Raw genomic sequence first — 18,918 nt, 5'->3', positions numbered from 1 at the left:
CCAGGGATACTTTGTGAGTTGACAAGCACATCACCTTTTTGCTCTGCATGTGAACCCTATGAGTATTACTTGTTTGAGTCAGTTGGCTCAGGGATTAATGCCCAACAAAATAATCACTCACTACATATGAAGGTAGATGGGCTGGGGTAAGGGGGTGAGGCTACAGATTGAAGCTATGGGACAGTGGGTAGATCCCATCACACTGAGATGGTGCAGGGACTACAGTACCTAAATCCTCATAGAGCAGGGGTGTTAAACTCATGTCATCACGGCAGTGTCATGTGACATATCACAACTTTTTTTCGCTAAACTGGGCATGGATATGGCCAGCACATGACACATCTGGCCCATGGGCCGGGAGTTTGACACCCCTGTCATAGAGTATTGGGTTCAAGGACTAAAAGAACCACCAGATAAGTTGCATGGATCTCATTCAGCTTTCATCTCTCAAGTGATGTGAGCCAGGAACTCATCCCAGTATGACTTTCCCTGGTGAATGAAGGGATCAGAATATATCCCACTTGGGTTGGTGCTTTACGGCCAAACTCATGTTACTCATCCTTCAAACTTGGCTTTATCAGACAATGAGCAGACCAATACTCCAGAGGGTAAGATAAGAAGCTAGTTTATTCCAGTGGCAGGCAGATATGGGAAGCCAGCATGGGGGATATATTTTAAGAAAGATGAGTTGCTCTATCAAGTCAACCTCAGACATGAATGTGGAGTGTCAAAAAATTATCTGCCCACTTGGAATGCTGATTGGTAGGCAACAGATATATCTGCTTGATCAGATCTTGAATTGGTTGCCCAAATCTGGATGTAACTCCTCATTTTCATTTGGATGTCTTGTGCAGCACAAATCAAAGGGTTGTACAATGTTGACCAAGCCAAGGACATGACCCCAAGTTAAGACTATATACCATATTTTTCAGAGTATAAGATGCATTTTTTCCTCCCCAAAAAGTGGGTGGAAATGTCTGTGCATCTTATACAGCAAATGATGCCAAAGCCCCACCCACCCACTGGCCCCCACCCTTCAGCCTCTGCCTCCCAGCAGTTTGCCTCCTTGCAGCAAACAGCAAACAGCGTGGTCAAACTGATTTAGCATGAGCAGCTGATTGGTGGTTGGATCTGCCTCCCGGAATACCTCCTATCAGCTGTTCCATGCTGCAGGGATCGCTGCTGCCCATTGGCACCAGCATCACCCATTGTCGCTGCCACCTATCACCGCCTCCATGCACCCCATTTTCGGCCTCTGTGTATCCCATTTTCAGCCCATTCCAGGCAGCAGGGATAGGCCAATCCCCGCCATCTGGAATGGGCTGAAAATGGGACATGCAGAGTCCAAAAATGGGGCACCGAGAGGCTGAAAACAGGATGTGCAAAGGCCAAAAATGGGGCGCCCAGAGGCAGTGATAAGTGGTAGTGGCAATGGCGGTGATCCCTGCAGACTGGAACAGCTGATAGGAGGTATTCTGGGAGGCAGATCCAACCCAATCAGCTTCTCGTGCTAAATTAGGCTGTGCTGAAGCTGACCACACTGTTTGCTGTTTGCTGCAAGGAAGCAAATTTCTGGGAGGCAGAGGCAGATTTTTTTTCTTGTTTTCCTCCCCAAAAGCTAGGTGTGTCTTATACTTCGGAGCATCTTATAGTCCAAAAAATACAGTACTTGAATTTGTCAGGGAGAATCCCATGCTAGATCGAAGGCTCTGCTACTACTGTTAAGAGAATGGATGGCTCAATTCCCTGATTTTCTGCCTTTCACCTGGGCCACTTTTGTAACCAGAAGCATGTTCAGCACTTAGTGAGGTTATTAGTGCAGGCAACCATGCTTTCTGGCAAGCATGAATACTTGCTCAAAACCTAGAGCTTCTGCAGTTGCACAATTCCAATGTGAAATTGATTTGCCAAGTCCAACTACTTCTCTTGTAGTTCAGCCAAGGATTTTTCTAAGAAAAGAATCAAAGAAAGAGTCTGGCATAGTGCAGCTGTTTTTACACTGAAGAAGTTTGTTATGAAGTGCCAAAACTTTCTGAGACATCAATTCCATTCCCAGGGTCTGAGGAAACACATGGCAAGTAATTTGCCTTGTGGTTTGACACCTTGCTGCCTGAGCAGTCACTTAAAGAACAGGTCCTTGAAGACCCATCTACTGGATATCATCAGGGGTTAGGATAAGTAAAGCTCCACCTGACCATGGTTTATTTAACCTGATGGCTCGGTCCTTTGGCTGTCTCCTTCAGCCTTCTTCCTCTGCTAGGCTTTGACCTTTCATTTCCTCTCTTCATTCTCAAGACAGAAATCTCAGAATTGCAGGCTTTCTCTCACAGCACGTACTGTAACTTCCTCAATAATTTTTCCATGTCCTTTCACATGTTAAGCAGCTATCTGCGGATGCCCTTCATAAACTACTCATGCACATATTTATGCTGTGCTAAATATGAACCCAGTGAATGACCTGGAGGATTTCAAATGAGATTTTCTCAACATTTTCCCCGAGTGCACCATGTTTCCCGAGAACACATGGCTATTTCAACTTAGAAAAATGACTTTTGCGGCTTTGGATAATATGGCTCTATTTTGAAGAATTTTATTCTGCATTATCTCGGTAGGATAATGAAAGGAAAATGCGATAGAAAGGCTTTATATATTCTTAAGAGTTAATAATCCTGCTCTGGATTTTGTTTCCTATTAATACTAGCTTAGAATGGCTTTCTTATCATTCCAATATTCTGAAAGGCTAACACTAATTCATGCGCCATAATCTGATCTGAGTTGATCTGATCTGATACCACATACTATATATACTATATCTGAATTGGAAATAAAGTTTGATGCCACTAATTGCTTTCATTATGTTGATTGTAAAAGACTTCATTTCGCTAAAGAAGTGCATCAGGAAGTCAGAGAATTATTTTGATTCTGCAGCAGTTAATGATCACACTGAAAAATAATAATTTGCCTAAGCTCTTCAACATGTATATTAATCTTGTTAAATGTTTTAACAACTTGTTTATAGAATTATGGTATTATATAGTTGTAAACTATTTCTCCTATTATTCAGCTTTTTGCAATATTCTCATAGAAACAGGACAATATAGAAATCTTTCTACAGTCAAGACCTATTTACCAATTAGCAAACCATCAACTCAAATGTTATTTTAATTGTCTGGTCAATAAATAATAATTACATTAGTCGATAGACTTAGGGAATGGTGAAATGTTTGTCAGAGAATTCTTAAAGATATTTCATTTTGTTCCTCATAATATTTCAACATCTCAATGTCAATAATAAAAGCTACTCGTCATTTAATATAGAATTCTGACTCCAATGATAAAGAAAATTTTGGAATAACAAAATACTATTTTGCTCCATTTATCCACTCAGATGGCCAACATCCAGACATGTCAACCATAAGTTGTCTAACTGTAATAAACACTTTTCTTAGAAAAAGTAAAAAAAATATGTTATGTGCTGAATTGCTTTAATCAAAACACATGCTATTTTAAACTGCATATTGAAATTTTACATCACAAGATAAGTATTTAATATGATATTAATTTTGTATTGTTCCCATCCTACAAGATTTAGCTGTATTTAGATGTATTTAAATAATTGGCTAGAAGCATAGACCTCAGGAATATCTCCTAAAAGAGGTATAGGTTTATTCACACAAAAACTGAGAATTGTCATGAAATTTTGCTCAAAGTGGAGTGTCAGAAGAGATATAAAGAAATATATTTTTATACTTATACATACATGTATATATAATAAAGGTGTTTATACATCATTTTACCTTGACATATTTTATAGCTGGGGTCACCAACCTTTCGGATCTCAGGGACCACTAAATTCATAATTTTAAATCCCGCGGACATTGCATTTTTCATCTTTAATCCTGTACTTCTACGCACCTAAAAGAATACATGTTTGTGTGTGTATATACACATATGCTCTCTCTCTCTCTCTCTCTCTCTCACACACACACACACACACACACACACACACACACACACAAACATGCCCAAGCGAACATATGTATATTAAAAAGAAAATAATGAACTCATCCACTGGAATAATGAACTCACTAGATTTTACTAAAGGTTTAATTGCACAAAACAATTTAAATTCCTGCACTGCTACACATTAAGAAATAGCTAGGCTTGATGCTGTAAAAACTAAACAGACTGATGAGTTTAATGGGTCTGATTATTCAGGCATGCACATGCCTAATGTTTCTTCCCAACTTGTCCTTCCTATTAATTATGAAGTTTAACATCAGCTAGCCTTCAATTAGTCAGTGTCCTTCAAGAAAATAATTTAATAGTGTCATCCTCTGCATGTTTAATTGACTTTTAAAAAGTCCAGTTAGTTCAAATGGACTCACTCTCATTTAAGTGAATGTCAGTTTATCCAAGTTAATATGGGCAGAACATTCCAGAGCATTTATACTCCTGCCAACTGACAGTATCCTGCTGATTTCTCGGGAGATAATGTTTCAAAGTTTTTAGCCAAGCATTATTGCAACTAATGGCATGGACCTAGAATTCACCTTGTAAACTCTTTAAAATTAATGATGTTGGTCTACTTAGGAGAGCAAAGTTTAATTGAAATCCACACAAGTATAAATTCCAATGTTGTACTTCAGTTCTTAGACCATCTAGTTAAATGCTTTAAGGCACACTGATATTTTAAGTTTTAATGTTGCATTGATAATATTTCCTACTTTTAAAAGAGTATAGTGTGCATTCATATGTCATGGAGAGAATTTCCATCATCTGAAAAGAATAAAAATTTTGGAAAATTCTGTATTTTAAAATATATAAAAACCAAGCTCTTCTCAAAGAAATTACATAAGCAGTCAGTGTCATAAAAGCTTCACACATGGCTAAGATTTCAAATTCAAAAGTGAAAGAAAGGAGTGTTGACTGCCTTTTTAGCAAAACATAATTAGCAAAGGATTTTATGTAATTATCTTGGATTTCATGTATTTTTAATCATGTCACTTTGTTAATTAAACTACTGAAATGTATTTCACTATGTAAAATTCAGCAAATGGAATAATATAGTCCTTTTGGAAAATAGTTTTGAAACCGTGTATGAACAATTAGCCTTTTTAAAAAGTTTGAAGGGTGAACATGCCTTTAAGCATTCAAAATGTGCTAAGTATGTGTGTGTGCATGCACACACACACATATCTTATACACACTATAAAAGCATTACTACAGTATTAAGTATTACAGTATTAAGTATTGCAACAGAGGCCTTTTGTAATAAGCTTTTAAAGTAATAAGTTCTTAAACTACCTTCTACCCCATGAAAGTGTGTGAAAGAATCCACCGTGAATTGTATGCTAGTTATCATGAGTACGGAGGAAAGCACTTCTTCACAAGACAAATGTAGGAGATTGTTGTCATGGTAACCATTGGCAGTTGCCAAGTTAATTGTATAGAGGAGCCTGTGTCACATATGTCATCCTATAGCAACACTGATGGGCATCTATCCATGACCCTTTCTGCTGTCCTTTCTGATGAGTATGTTCTCCATTATCCTGGATAGTAACTTCATGTTTCTGGTAAAAGACATAGTCAAAAAAGATTAAACACCAGGTTATGCTATTTGGTCCTGTTCAAGAATGTTGTCCCAATGTTTTTCCCTACTGATAATGCAAGGATTTTTCTTCTAAGCAGCTGGTGGTAGATAAAGCAGCTCATAATATCAGGTCCCCTCAGCAGTTTTCAAGTGGCCTTCATGCTGCAGCACCAACCTTGGAGAAAAAAGTTGAATGATGTAAACAGTAAAAGCAGATTGTAAACATAAAGATATCTTTCTTTAAAAGAATATATACATTTTTCTTTTGAGGGGAACAGGTTCTTTGATTAGTGGGATGTGAGCTATGCAAACTACAAAAAGCTAAGAGCCAGTAGATTAAGAAGACATTTTTTACAGTTTTTTATTGATATTTACTTGTTGGAAAAAAATATCCTTCTGGGTTCAGTTCCAAGTGGGGAAAAAGACACTGGATTCATGGAAGTTACTTGGAAAGAAGGTTTTTTAATGAACAGGATCATATGGCTTGACTTCCTGAACAGGATCATATGGCTTGAGTTCCTCAGCAGAAAAAGGGCAGAGATGCTGAGAGTGCCTTAGTTTTATGCCCTCTGTTGGGCTTTGACTTTGAGCTTGTATTCTGATTGGTTGTCAGACTCCCATGGGCCATTCAGGGGCAACTCTGTAGGCTGTGATTTGAATCCAAGTTTGATTGAGCCTTGCTGGGTGGTGATGTAATGAAAGGGCTTTGGGTAATTCCTAGTATGGCTCTGCTTGAAGGAGGTAGATCTTTGTTATGTTGAATAGACTGGCCCAGGCCTTAATGGCCCATTGACAAAGATGGGGGGGGGTGTGAGTTTTTGCCTCCCTTTTAGGGGAAATATTCTGCTCTTTTAATATTTCCTAAAATATCTCATTTTCCTAGGAGAGGGGTGGGTGCTAACTTCCTACATACTCATCAGATTTATATCTTTCAAAAACTCATTAATAGTGGTAGCACTCCCTTTTCTGATGTTTTCCATATAAACCTGTGAGATAAGCTGAACTGAGAGTGAGTGTCCAAGAATTATCTATGGGCTTCCATAGTAAAATAAAAACAAAACTGAATTGAACCCATGCCTCCCAACCTTCAATCATAAATCACCTGCTACCCAAGTATAAGTGAACTGTTGAGTATTATCATGAATAATGAATATATCTTTTAAAGGAGCTTGTATAAATGTTAGATTTTGCCCTTTGGTCTTAGTCCAGTGTTAGTCTTTGATGTCTTCATTCATCATAAAACAAAAAAGGGGAATTTAAGACTGACATTGGCTTTTAATTTATAATGCATGATGATGATATTATATCTTCAGTCGTATCTGACTCTTGGCGATTCATATGGCCCAGGTCTCTCCTCATCTTCTGATCTTGCACTACTTATTTGAGTTGTTTGATACTCTGGCTGATGTCAACTTTGATAGTGTTAGAATGTATATTAATACATAAGCTATATTTGAATATAAACTTATTATCATCACTTACACAATTTTGTTATTGTTCATGCTTCTCCGAAACAGAGAGGATGGTTTGTAAATCTAACACAATATTACAAAGAGCAGTCCTTATACCAGTCTAACAAACACTTCCAAATTGTGTGTGTGTGTGTGTGTGCTTACATCAGGGGTGGGTTCTAAATTTTTTTACTACCAGTTCTGTGGGCGTGGCTTATTTTGTGGGTGTGGCTTGGAGGTCATGTGACTAGGTGGGTGTGGCTAACTGGTCAGAGTCATTTCTGGAAGGTCCTTGCACTTACGACCAGTCCTCGCACTTACGACCCAACTCATTTGTTTGCTTTTAACACTGATCAGCTGTAGGACGGCCCTTTGAAACCCCACGGCAAGAGTTTAAACAGTTTTTTTCCCTCTAGTCATCAGCTGGGACTCAGGAGGCAGCAATAGATTGGGGGTGGGACCAAATAAAAGGTAAGAATAATGTGGGGGGGGGAGGGTGGGGGGGGGAGAACCGGTTCGGTGACATCATATCATCACCGCTACCGGCTCTACCGAACCGGACCGAACCAGGAGGAACCCACCACTGGCTTACATGCATGGCCACATGCAAACATACAGAGATGGCTTGAATGGTTAGATAGATTTAGACAGTTAGATCAGTGATGGAATTCAAATTATTTTACTACCAGTTCTGTGGGCGTGGCTTGGTGGGAGTGGCTTGGTGGGCATGGTAGGGGAAGGATACTGCAAAATTCCCATTCCCTCCCCATTCTGGGGCCAGCCAGAGGTGGTATTTGCCGGTTCTCCAAACTACTCAAAATTTCTGCTACCGGTTCTCCAGAACCTGTCAGAACCTGCTGAATAGCATCCATGGATTAGATGGATTTGACTTGAAATAATGAGCATTCTAGTTCTCCCAGTTCCATTCTAATTTTTAAAGACCTTCTGCTTTACACAGAAGGAAAAATAAGTAGTAATTCAGAACTCAATAGTCACAGTGTCTTGCACCCAAAGCAAAATAAATAGTACTTCATTTTCCTTGACTAACTTTTCATATTGATTTTAGTGGGACTCAAATATAACTAGTTTCCATTTAATGTAAATTAAATTTAATAAATAGATTGGTCTGAACTTTACAAAACTTGATTGCATCTGATCAAATATCTCAAATTGATATGTAATAAGGCTGTTGAGTCCTTTGGAATTTTTTTGGTAAAAATGTGCCTTGGATTATATGGGGGAATACACTTAGTTATCTGAATTACTTCGAGTATCTTCTTCTTTTCCTAAGACTCCATGTAGCTGTTTTAATGAGTATTAAGGCAGGTCCTAACTTTCTGTTCTTGCATGTTCTGAAGGACTTTTCATTAACATTTTTTAAAAAAATCCAAAGCACTGCTGGTCTCTACTACTGTAATATTTGATATCTGAATTAATGGAATTTATGCCAAAGTAGCTGATGAACTGTGAGTTATGTTTTATTACCATACTGCAACTTATTTATTACCATACCACAACTTGTGTATGATAAACATGTACAGTAACATATTCTCATTAATCTATGTTTCTTTTCTACTTTATTTATTTATTTATTTAATTTATATTGCCACTATTCACAAATGGCAACTCAAGGCAGCTTATGAGAATATAAAAACATCATATATAAAAAATGAAACTAATAGAAGAAAATAATCAAATAATAAATTAGGAAAATATACATAAAGCTAGCATAACATTGTGTAGGTGATTAAAGTACAATATTTCTGTTCATGGGTGTAAGTTCTAACCACCAGGAACAAAATTTTCAAAGTGGCTAGATATATACCAACTATTGTAGTGATATTCCTAAGAGATAAATTTTAAAAACAAATTGAACAATTCCATTTCTTCAAGGGGACATTATTGAAAATGTGAAAGTTAGATATGGTGAACTGCTTGATTCTTTTTAAGGTATCCATGTGGAGATTTAAAAAAGATCAATCAGAGAACTTCTTACCAGCTGAGGAGAAAAAAGCTCTAGTTTGAATCATGCACACTCACAATAATAACTATAATGTTTTCAGGCAATAATGTTTTCCATGTAGAGCTGCCTTTGAAAACAATTTGATGACGTCAGCCACTTCGATGCCTGTGATCTTATTATCTAAGTTGAATCACTGGTGCTGGCTATTCTTCTCCAAACTCAGTTTGTAAAATGTTACTAATCTTTAAAACTTGTTATATTAAAAAAAAAAATCTGGATTGAATCAGGTGCTGAATCTGATTGTCTCTGTTTGATAATAAAATTTGTACTTTGTAGGAAGTGTTGGTGTGTCTCCATGATTCTAGACATGTTTGCCTATACGTGTCTGTACAGGAAGGCAGCCTTATTTCATAACAGCAACAATAGAAAAGGCATTTCCACTGATGAAAAAGAATGAAAACATCTGACTTAGATAGATAAAGTTGTTTTTCTATTATGTAATATTGTACTAAAATTAGCTGTTTCTGAGCTGGCCCAGTAAGGCCATTTATTTTTAAAATATTTGTTTGCCTCAGTAAAGTCAGATTATGAAAATAAACATTTTGCAAGCCCCAAAGCCAGAATTCATTATTTATTTATTTATTTATTTATTTATTTATTTATTTATTTATTTATTTATTTATTTATTTATTTATTTATTTATTTATCTGCCCATCTTACCATAGGGTAACTTTGGGTACCGTACAGTTACATATACAATTAAAACATAAAATCAAACATTGAAACCAAAGACACATGGGGAGAGGGGGCAAAGTGGGGGGGGAGGTGAGATCCGTTATTAATCAACCACCTCTATTTCACTGTTCCCCCACTGGGGTCCCAAGCTGACTAGCAAAGCTACATCTTTAGGCCCTTATGAAAAGGTAGACAGGTTGGGGGCCAATCTCACATCAGGGGGCAAGATGTTCCAGAGGGCAGGAGCAACAGCAGAGAAGGCCTTCCTCCTTGACCTCGTCAACTGGAATAATCAGGCTAATGGGACCCACAGCATGCCTCCTCTGCTGGCACAATACGGACCAATCCCAGTGGGGTGAGATGGTCTCACCATATGATCCATTCATAGAGCAACATTTTAAGACATAGCTATATCATAAGGCATATTACCTTTTTAAAATAATTTGATTAAATTATTTATTGAGCTCATACAATATACAATCATTTCGTGAGATGTAGGTGTGGGTATGTGCATATGTTGGGTTAGATGTGATAGCCAGAGTTTCTCAAGCAGAAATGTCTATAATATCAATAACCAACAGATGCCCAGCTTCAATGTTAAGAAGTGCAGGGCAAATAATCCACCAAACCATGGGGAAAACAAGAGAAAGTATAGGATTTAAACTACAGTGGGCATCAAAAGAATGTTGCATCTTCATGAAGTCAAGCCATATGAAGGCAGGTGCCCAGGAATTTCTATTTCAATCTGGGCACTAAACCTGACAGCTTGTGTCAATTGGTTTGCTCATTTATTAACAGGTTGTCCATCCTTATCACATATGTGCATTTAATTTCTATGTACGATATCAATTAATTTGATATATGAATAGGGGTGGGGTTCTGGGTAAGGGATTACTGGTATGTTTGTTTTTATTTTATTTTATTTTTTATTTTTTTTTGAAGCTTAAAATAATGTTTATTTCCTGCTTCCCCACCCACCCTTTTTTTATAACACTACAGGAGTCATAAGAACAGCTCTGCATAATATGGACAGGGAAGCCAGAGAACATTATTCGGTTGTCATTCAAGCCAAAGATATGGCTGGACAAGTTGGAGGGCTATCGGGATCAACCACAGTAAATATCACACTCACCGATGTCAACGACAATCCTCCCAGGTTCCCTCAGAGTATGTAAAGGTTTGATCTGATTTATTTCTTCCCAACAAAAACTGTCTGCTGTTACAATTTCAGGGAGATTCTTTTCAAATGAAGGATGAGCTGTGAATAACAATCACAATATTTGACAGTGACATACCATATTCACTAACTCCTAAGAAATAGCATTTTCAGTGCTGTGCTTATCTTCCCTTAGCAAAACCTTCTACTCCTTATTCTTTTCTGCTTTCATGGATGCAGGTATATAAGTACAGGTAGACTTCAGTTAATGACCCACTTGTTCAGACACCATTCAAAGTTACAAAGGTCCATGGTCAGTAATGGGTTTCAAATCCCGTCGCTATCAGTTCACTCATGGACGCACGCTCATGTGCGATGCTTCTGTACATGCGCAGAAGCTTCTGCATATGCACAGAGACATCCGGGCGGGTGGGCAGAGCATTCCACCGCCACCGTTACGGGTCACCTGCTCCAGGGCAAACCAGGAGCAACCCACCACTGTATTCTGCCCCAGCTATGGACCCCAAAGAACGCAGCACACACAAAGTCTGTACAAAACTTAATTTACTAAAATAACTCAGTCTTTTTCAAACAAAGGCTGTTAATAAACTTTCTTAACAGCCTACAAGAAACCAAAGATAAAGTAATCACAATCTTACTATGGTTGGCAGAAAGCCCAGAAGCAATTTGCAGACAATCCAGACGCGAAGGAGAATGAACTAAAGTTGTTCCCTACAAATTGGTTCAGTCGGCGTTCCTCCTTAAATAGGCTAAGAGAGTGGCCAATTAGCCCCAAGCCTTACTATTGAGGAGACCTCCTCCCAAGGAGCCACTCCTGCCTTTTGGCAGCTCTGCATGCCCTTGCATCGAGAAAAGGCTCCTCCTCTTCATCCTCTTCACTTAAAGGAGCTTCTGGAGGTTCTGAAGGCCCTGGCTGAATCCCTGCCTCTGGCACCACATCTTCTCCAGCCTCCTCATTGTCTGACTCGAGTGCCAGCTGCACAGGCTGCTGGCGCAGCACTATACCAGCCTCCTCATTATCAGAATCAGCTACAATCTGCACAGGCTGCTGATGGGCCACAACACACTGTCCATGGTACAGTGGACCATCCAAAATTACTTGTGACCAATCCTTGAGGCTTTAGCCATCCAACAATCACATGATTATGATCCAGCTATTTGGCAACCACTCACACTTATACTGTTTGTAGCATCCCACAAACACATGATCACCATTTGTGACCTTCTCTGCCAGCTTTTGGGAACAAGCAAAGTTAATGGAAAGCCAGCAGGGAATTTCCAAGTTGCTCCAGGAAATTGATCCTGATCTCACCACTTTTTCTCCCAAGAAGCCCAGCTACTGAGTACAAGATCTTGGGGAACTCATATTTTGTGGTGTGCTTCTGCCCATAGCAACCTCACACTCACGCTCCATAGTGCATGCCTGCACTACTATCTGCACTCATATTTGGCTGTAGTAGCCACACGCATCTCGCCCAGCCACATTTGCTTTTGTGCAGTGGTGGAATTCAATTTTTTTTTACTACTGGTTCTGAGGGCGTGGCTTGGTGACATGGTGTGGCATGGTGGGCATGGCAGGGGAAGGATACTGCAAAATCTCCATTCCCACCCCACTCCTGGGGGAAGGATATTGCAAAATCTCCATTCCCACCCCACTCTGGGGCCAGCCAGAGGTGATATTTGCTGGTTCTCCAAACTACTCAAAATTTCCACTACCGGGTCTCCAGAACCTGCTGAATAGCACCTCTGCTTTTGTGGCATGCCACAGTAACCACATGCATGTCCCCCTGCACTCCTCAGCACCTCCCCATCCAAGTACATTTGAACTATGACAGCCACCTGTGCACCCTCCTGCACTCTGCAGCAGCCACCCCCAGCTTCCTGCACCCCCAGTCATCCCTTGCCTGGCCACATTCCATAGCACTCATCTGTCTGTCACATGGTGTGTGACCCACCTGGGACTTGTAACTTCCTGCCTACTTTCCCATTGACTTTGCTTCTTGGGAATTAAATCACATGGTTATATGAGGTCCTTATTTAACAACTTGTAATCTTCACTCAATGACAGCAATGGGGACTTGCAGGTTTGTAGTTGCTACATGATGCAGTCATATACATCATATTTTACAACCACATGACTTAGCAATGGAAATTCTGGTCCCAATTCCCACTGTTAAGCAAGAACTACCTGTAATAAAGTAATGAGTGTATGATGGAAAACATGAGACTGGAAGTCTGAACCAACATGTCTGGATCAGAATTTGTTTAGAAGCCCTTTATTATTTATTTATTCAATTTGTATTCATAACAAGCAAATGGTAGTCAGCAAAATATTTTTCCCTGTTTTCACTCACTCACTTACTCTATCTTCCATTCTCTGTTTTTTCCCATTTCATTCAGCAAATACTGTAATTGAGGTGATAATCCTTCAATTTAGAAATGACAAGGAAAGGGTTAAACACCTCTATATTTTTTCCATTATATTATGCATGGAGAAAATGCTTTGCACCAAAGAAAAGTTGGCTTAGATTCCCACATCAATGTTTGCCACCAAATCCTTAGTTTAATATTGAATAGGCAAAAAATGATATAATTAATGCATGTTGGTTTTCTTTTAATCGGTGAGATGAAAAAATTAAACACCTTTTTCTCTATGTATTTGACATAGGATTTAACTATTGATGCAGAAAGATGCAAAATGCATTATCTAGAAGAGAGTTTCAATAAGCTATTTCAATATTAAAATCATGTTTGAATATCAAAAGACATTAATTTTAACCTATGCCTGTATATACTTACATGCAACAACAACAAAAAACTGCTGGCCACCCCAAGAAATTACACAAAAGAGTTATTGATACAAGTTATGAGTTATTTGCATATTATAAAACTTCATAATTAACTATTTCTTTATGAATTCTAAAATCAGCATTTTTTTTGGGGGGGGGGAGAAGACTTCCAAGGGTAGTTGGTCTACAGTTTCCTGGGTTTTATAGTTTATATATCAATAAAAGAGAATATTTGTAGCTCATGGTTGAACTGTGGAGTCCTTGATGCTCTCTGAGCTTGGTGATTTTCTTACTAATTTCATTACCAAACTAGGTAGTATCATCAGTAACTCAGACAGCACTAGGGGCGCCCTAGTTTTAAGTCCTGGTGTATTAAAGTGATGAAGCCATTGTATCAGTGTGCAGAATTATTGGCATCAGACAGCAGAAAATCACCATATATGGGGTCATTTTTATTAGAGGAATAGCTGCAATTTAGTGGTAGGGCAGATGCTTTGTATGGCAGCTCCAGCTAGGACTGGAAGTATTACTCTTGACAGCTGCTGATATTCAGTATTCATTGTACTAAACTAGATTCAGAATAAGGCAATCTATAATATAATTGCTGCAGGTTCCTAACTAGAGCATGGGAAAAGGAGGATCACATAAAGCAACACAGACCTTAGACAGAATTGTAGAAACAGAGACTGGCAATGAGACTGTTTTACTTACAGTTGTAAATCTTCATTGCTTGGATAATGGTACAATTTTTAACATCATCACTGACCAAACAATCCAAGACATGTCTATTCAAAAAGAAAGACCTTTTAGATCAAATGAAGTTTCTGTCTTACAAGGTGATTTAAGATTGCAAAACAAAGAGAAGATGAAGAGAGACATGATAGCTGTCTTGGAATACTTGAAGGATGGCTATAGGGAAGAGTGCATGGATTTATTCTTCATAGCACCTTGAGCGGAGGACAAGAAACAAGGGATGAAACTCATTAGAGAGAGAACCAACCTGAAAATAAGGATGAATTTCTTAACCGAACCATTATTCAATGGAACAGTTTGCTGTTCAGAGCTGTGGGTGCTTCTTCACTGGAGGTTTTTTTTTAAAAAAAGTTTGGCCAACCATTTGTCTGAGATGAGGACTCCAGCCTTAGTCATGGGGTTGGACTAGAAGATCTCCAAGGTGTCTCTTTCAGCCCTATGATTCTACAAAGTATTTTTTTTAAAAAAAACAACATCTGGATTTTTTTTTTTAAATTTGATTTATATGCCGCCCTTCTCCAGAGACTCAGGGCGGCTTACAATGTGCTAAGCAATAGCCTTCATCCTTTTGTATATTTATACAAAGTCAGCTTATTGCCCCCACAACTGGGTCCTCAATTTACCTACCTTAGAAAGGATGGAAGGCTGAGTCAACCTTGAGCCTGACGAGATTCGAACCTGCAGTAATTGCAGGCAGCTGGTCTTAATAACAGGGTGCTTTAGACCACTGTACTACCAAGGCTCTTGGTAGTGTTTTTAGTGTTTACTCTGTTCAAACTACAGTATATGACCTTGCTAAGTGTAAGGGTGCCAGCACTTTTCAAGCACTTTTCAATAATGATCTCTTCAGAGAATGGTGAATGACTGACAGTGCTTCGTTTAAGTGTATCATGTACATTAATTTTCCTTTCTTAGAAATAGAGTTGCATGCAGCAAACCTCCAATGTACTTGAGTGTGCTTTCATTAAAAAAAGAAAAAGAGCATACAAAAGAAAGCCAATGTTTCATATCTTTTATTGAAAGACACAAATAGATAAAGTAAAAAGTTGAAGTGCATAGATGACTAGTTTAAAAGTTTGTTCAAGAAAATAATAGGCTAACTCCACCTTTAGAAGACAGGGCATGTGAACCTTTAGCTGAACAAACACTGCCCAATACAAGTCAGGTTCAATAGCCAGCATTGTTTTTTATTGAATCCATGTGTTATCAACAGTCAAATTTGCCCACCATTACTTCTACTTTATCCAGTTTCTTCTTTCTTCTCACCACAGTTCTCTCTGATTACCACTTCTGTTCCCAACTCAACATCAGCAGGGACTCTGGCAAGAAGACTTTGCTTTGAGTAACAAACTGTCTCTACTTGCTTTAGCAGCAAAGGTAGCTGATACAAAGTGTTCTTCATGGAAGCCTGGATCCATGACCAAGCAACAGGAAATATGGTTGAATGCAGATGGGTTACATGGACAAATACAAACATTTATATACATAGTGTAGTGCAATTCATGGAAATTATAGGTATGAACAGAGTTTCTGGTCCATTTCAATACTGAATTAGAGTCTCATTTATTTAATATTAATGTGGCTATCAATTTCATAGCAATGACATTATATTCATTCATACATACATACATACATACATACATACATACATACATACATACATTCTTTTTCTGTCCTGTCTTTGTTTTTACAAGGCAGTATACATAATGTTCCCACCTCTTATTTTCCCCACAAATCAACCACTTTGGAAGATGGACTGGGTGATGAGAAAGTGACTGACCCATAGTCGCCCAGTAAGCTTTTGTATCCAAACAGTCTTCAAGTTTCTAGTCTAGCAGTTTAATCATTACACCAACCTGTCTTCATGCTATCAAATGAACAAGAATCTTGGTTGAACTTCTGTGAGATGAATGAACTAAAGAAATATGATCACGGTTGCATAAAATGAACAGAAATTGTATTCACCTATTAAAGAAAATAAGATGCTGTCATGAAAAGGACAGTTTTTCAATGAAATTGTCCATTATGTTCAAAGATTGCAATGTGCACACAGAAACCCTGCAAATTAAAATAAAATAACCATGTTGTTTTTCTTCTTCAAGAGTTTTATGTTCATTTTCAATCACCTCCCATATTGGTCACATCATTAAAAAATAATAACATCATAAAACATCATCTTGAGTCACAATGAACCTTTTTTTTTTTAAGAATTTCTCTTCTCTTGCTCCCTTTTTAATATAGCAACAAATGTTTACATCCTGTTGCCTCTGTGCTTTGTGTGGAAAACACAATAATGAGGGAGGGGCACTCACATTTCAAAGTTGCACTCTTTTCAGTATTGTGCTATTTAAGCTCTGGCAAGTAGTTTTCTTTATGGTTCATACTTTGCTATATCCAGCTGTTTAGGGAGACAACAGCAAAATGTTGGTAAAATGGGCTTAATAGGAATTAGAGAAGGCAAGATTTGACTTCATCATCCTAAAATGCAAAAAGTCCTTATCTGATCTCACTTGGTATTGGTGACCTGATTTTCTATTACCGAGCATAATAGTTTTTATACACATCCCAGCTGTTGCCAAATACTGTCAACTGCTTTGTAACTGATGCATTTAAGAACTGCTCAATCCTGTCCAAGGATGGCAACATAGTGGGGAAGTGAAGAAAGATATTGTCAGGGACGTTAGTACCAGTCTTGGGTATAAATTGGAAAGACCGTGAACAGATTTTCAACTTTAGTCTTCTTCAGTCCTAGTCAAACATTTAAACATCACATTATGTTCCTTTAAGAAGATTAAATGCAAACTGAAAAAAAATGTCCCAAACAAGATGCACTTCCAGAAGAAAGAAAGGAATTGCCATTGTTGCAAAAACATAGTTGGGAATCCGTTCTCTTTCATTGATCGTTCCCTCTGTTGTCTATAATTGAATAAATTGTCCAATCTTCTCTTGACAGAAAATAAGTGTGGTTCTTAGAAGAGATGGGTGTGTCCTTGTTGATGTTGTTTGAGTGCTCAGGGTTTACAGGAAATGCAGCCTACTTTTAATCCAAACAAAGTCCAAACTCTTGTTTGCTATTTTTACTGTCTATTACTAGACAGAAAGAAAGAGAGAGAGAGGTGGAGGGAATTATTTAAAGCTTCTCTGTATTGTTTATCAATTAAAAACTGATCATCATTAAGCACTGACAAACTTAAAAGATGGAGGGACATATTAAATATTGCATCAGACAAATTCAGCTCATGGTTATTCATAAATTGCTGAAAAAAGAGTTACTTTCAAATAGCATCAAAGGTGGGTTTCAGCAGGCTCTGACCAGTTCTGGAGAACCAGTAGCGGAAATTTTGAGTAGTTCGGAGAACCAGTAGTAAAAATTCTGACTGGCCCCACTCCCATCTATTCTCTGTCTCCCAAGTCCCAGCTGATTGGGACGCAATGGGGATTTTGCAGTAAACTTCCCCTGGATTGGGGAGGGAATGGAGATTTTACAGTATCCTTCCCCTGCCACGCCCACCAAGCCACGCTCACCAAGCCATGTCATGCCCACCAAGCCACGCCCACAGAACCGGTAGTAAAAAAATTTGAAACCCACCACTGAATAGCATGTACATGGATTTGTAGCACTCCAGAATGAAGAACTAGTTTATGAAAGGCATCTACTGTTTTGCACAAAAAGAAATACTTTACTGTATTTAACTTAAATGATATGCAGTAATAACTGGATAGTGAGAACATTTTGCTAATTACAAATGGATTCACAACATTTTCTCCTACTTCTTGATTTACCATAGTGATTCTGAACTTTTTGTTGAATTTTAAAATAATAGTTTGATTTTACCTTTCCATTCCCCCCCCCCCCCACACACACACACACAATTCTTCCAGCCTACATGTCTCAAGATAGCCAAATGGTAATTTCAACTATATTACAATACCCACTGCAGTTATAATTACAGCTTTCTGAGCCCCGGAGCGCAAGTACATTTTTGTTTCTTTTCATCTTAAGGTCAGCTGGTGGGTGCACAAATGTTCTCTTAAGAAATAATCTGATTCAGCGCAGTAAAGTTTTGAATGGTAAAGTTTCTTACAATTGCAAGACACATCAATGTGGGAGGAGGAGAACTCATTTCAGGAGAAGAAATTGCTTAGCTTTTAACTCAGTGAAATTTACAGACTTTGTTTCCTTGGCCATTTGAGAAGCAAGAACGATGCAAGCTCAAAAGTGTTGTATTTTTTTTTCCTCTATGGCTTCAAAGACGTAGATGCTGTTACAGTTCCAAAGTCAAACAATTCAGGGAAACATTTAAAATTTTACTACACTTAAACTACTGAGTCGCATTACACAGCGTGACTTCTAAGAATATAACACAAATGAGTCCCAAAGAAAGCCAGTGCTTCTTCACACATAACGAAGTTATGGAATTGGTCAAAAGAAAAACTGTTATGACCACTGGCTTTGA

The 18,918-nt window shown here is 38.3% G+C and overlaps 1 protein-coding gene across 10 annotated transcripts in view; it reads left to right on the top strand.

Annotated features, from left to right (window-relative positions):
• The window catches only part of CDH18 (cadherin 18), a 656,995-nt gene that overhangs the window by 580,174 nt on the left and 57,903 nt on the right, over positions 1-18,918 (top strand). For 6 of the 10 annotated variants that reach the window (XM_087890242.1, XM_087890243.1, XM_087890244.1 and 3 more), the window contains one exon: positions 10,742-10,909. In XM_087890242.1, the coding sequence (XP_087746368.1) occupies positions 10,742-10,909 (168 nt within the window). Of the gene's footprint in view, positions 1-5,405; positions 5,577-10,741; positions 10,920-18,918 lie in introns of those variants that run through there. The other 4 variants (XM_087890248.1, XM_087890249.1, XM_034411916.3 and 1 more) reach the window with 3 other exon arrangements.

Source organism: Pantherophis guttatus, chromosome 3, assembly GCF_059756535.1.
Source record: "Pantherophis guttatus breed Tessera chromosome 3, ASM5975653v1, whole genome shotgun sequence".
In the NCBI taxonomy this organism is placed as follows: Eukaryota; Metazoa; Chordata; class Lepidosauria; order Squamata; family Colubridae; genus Pantherophis; species Pantherophis guttatus.
This window is presented reverse-complemented; position numbering and strand designations above follow the sequence as displayed.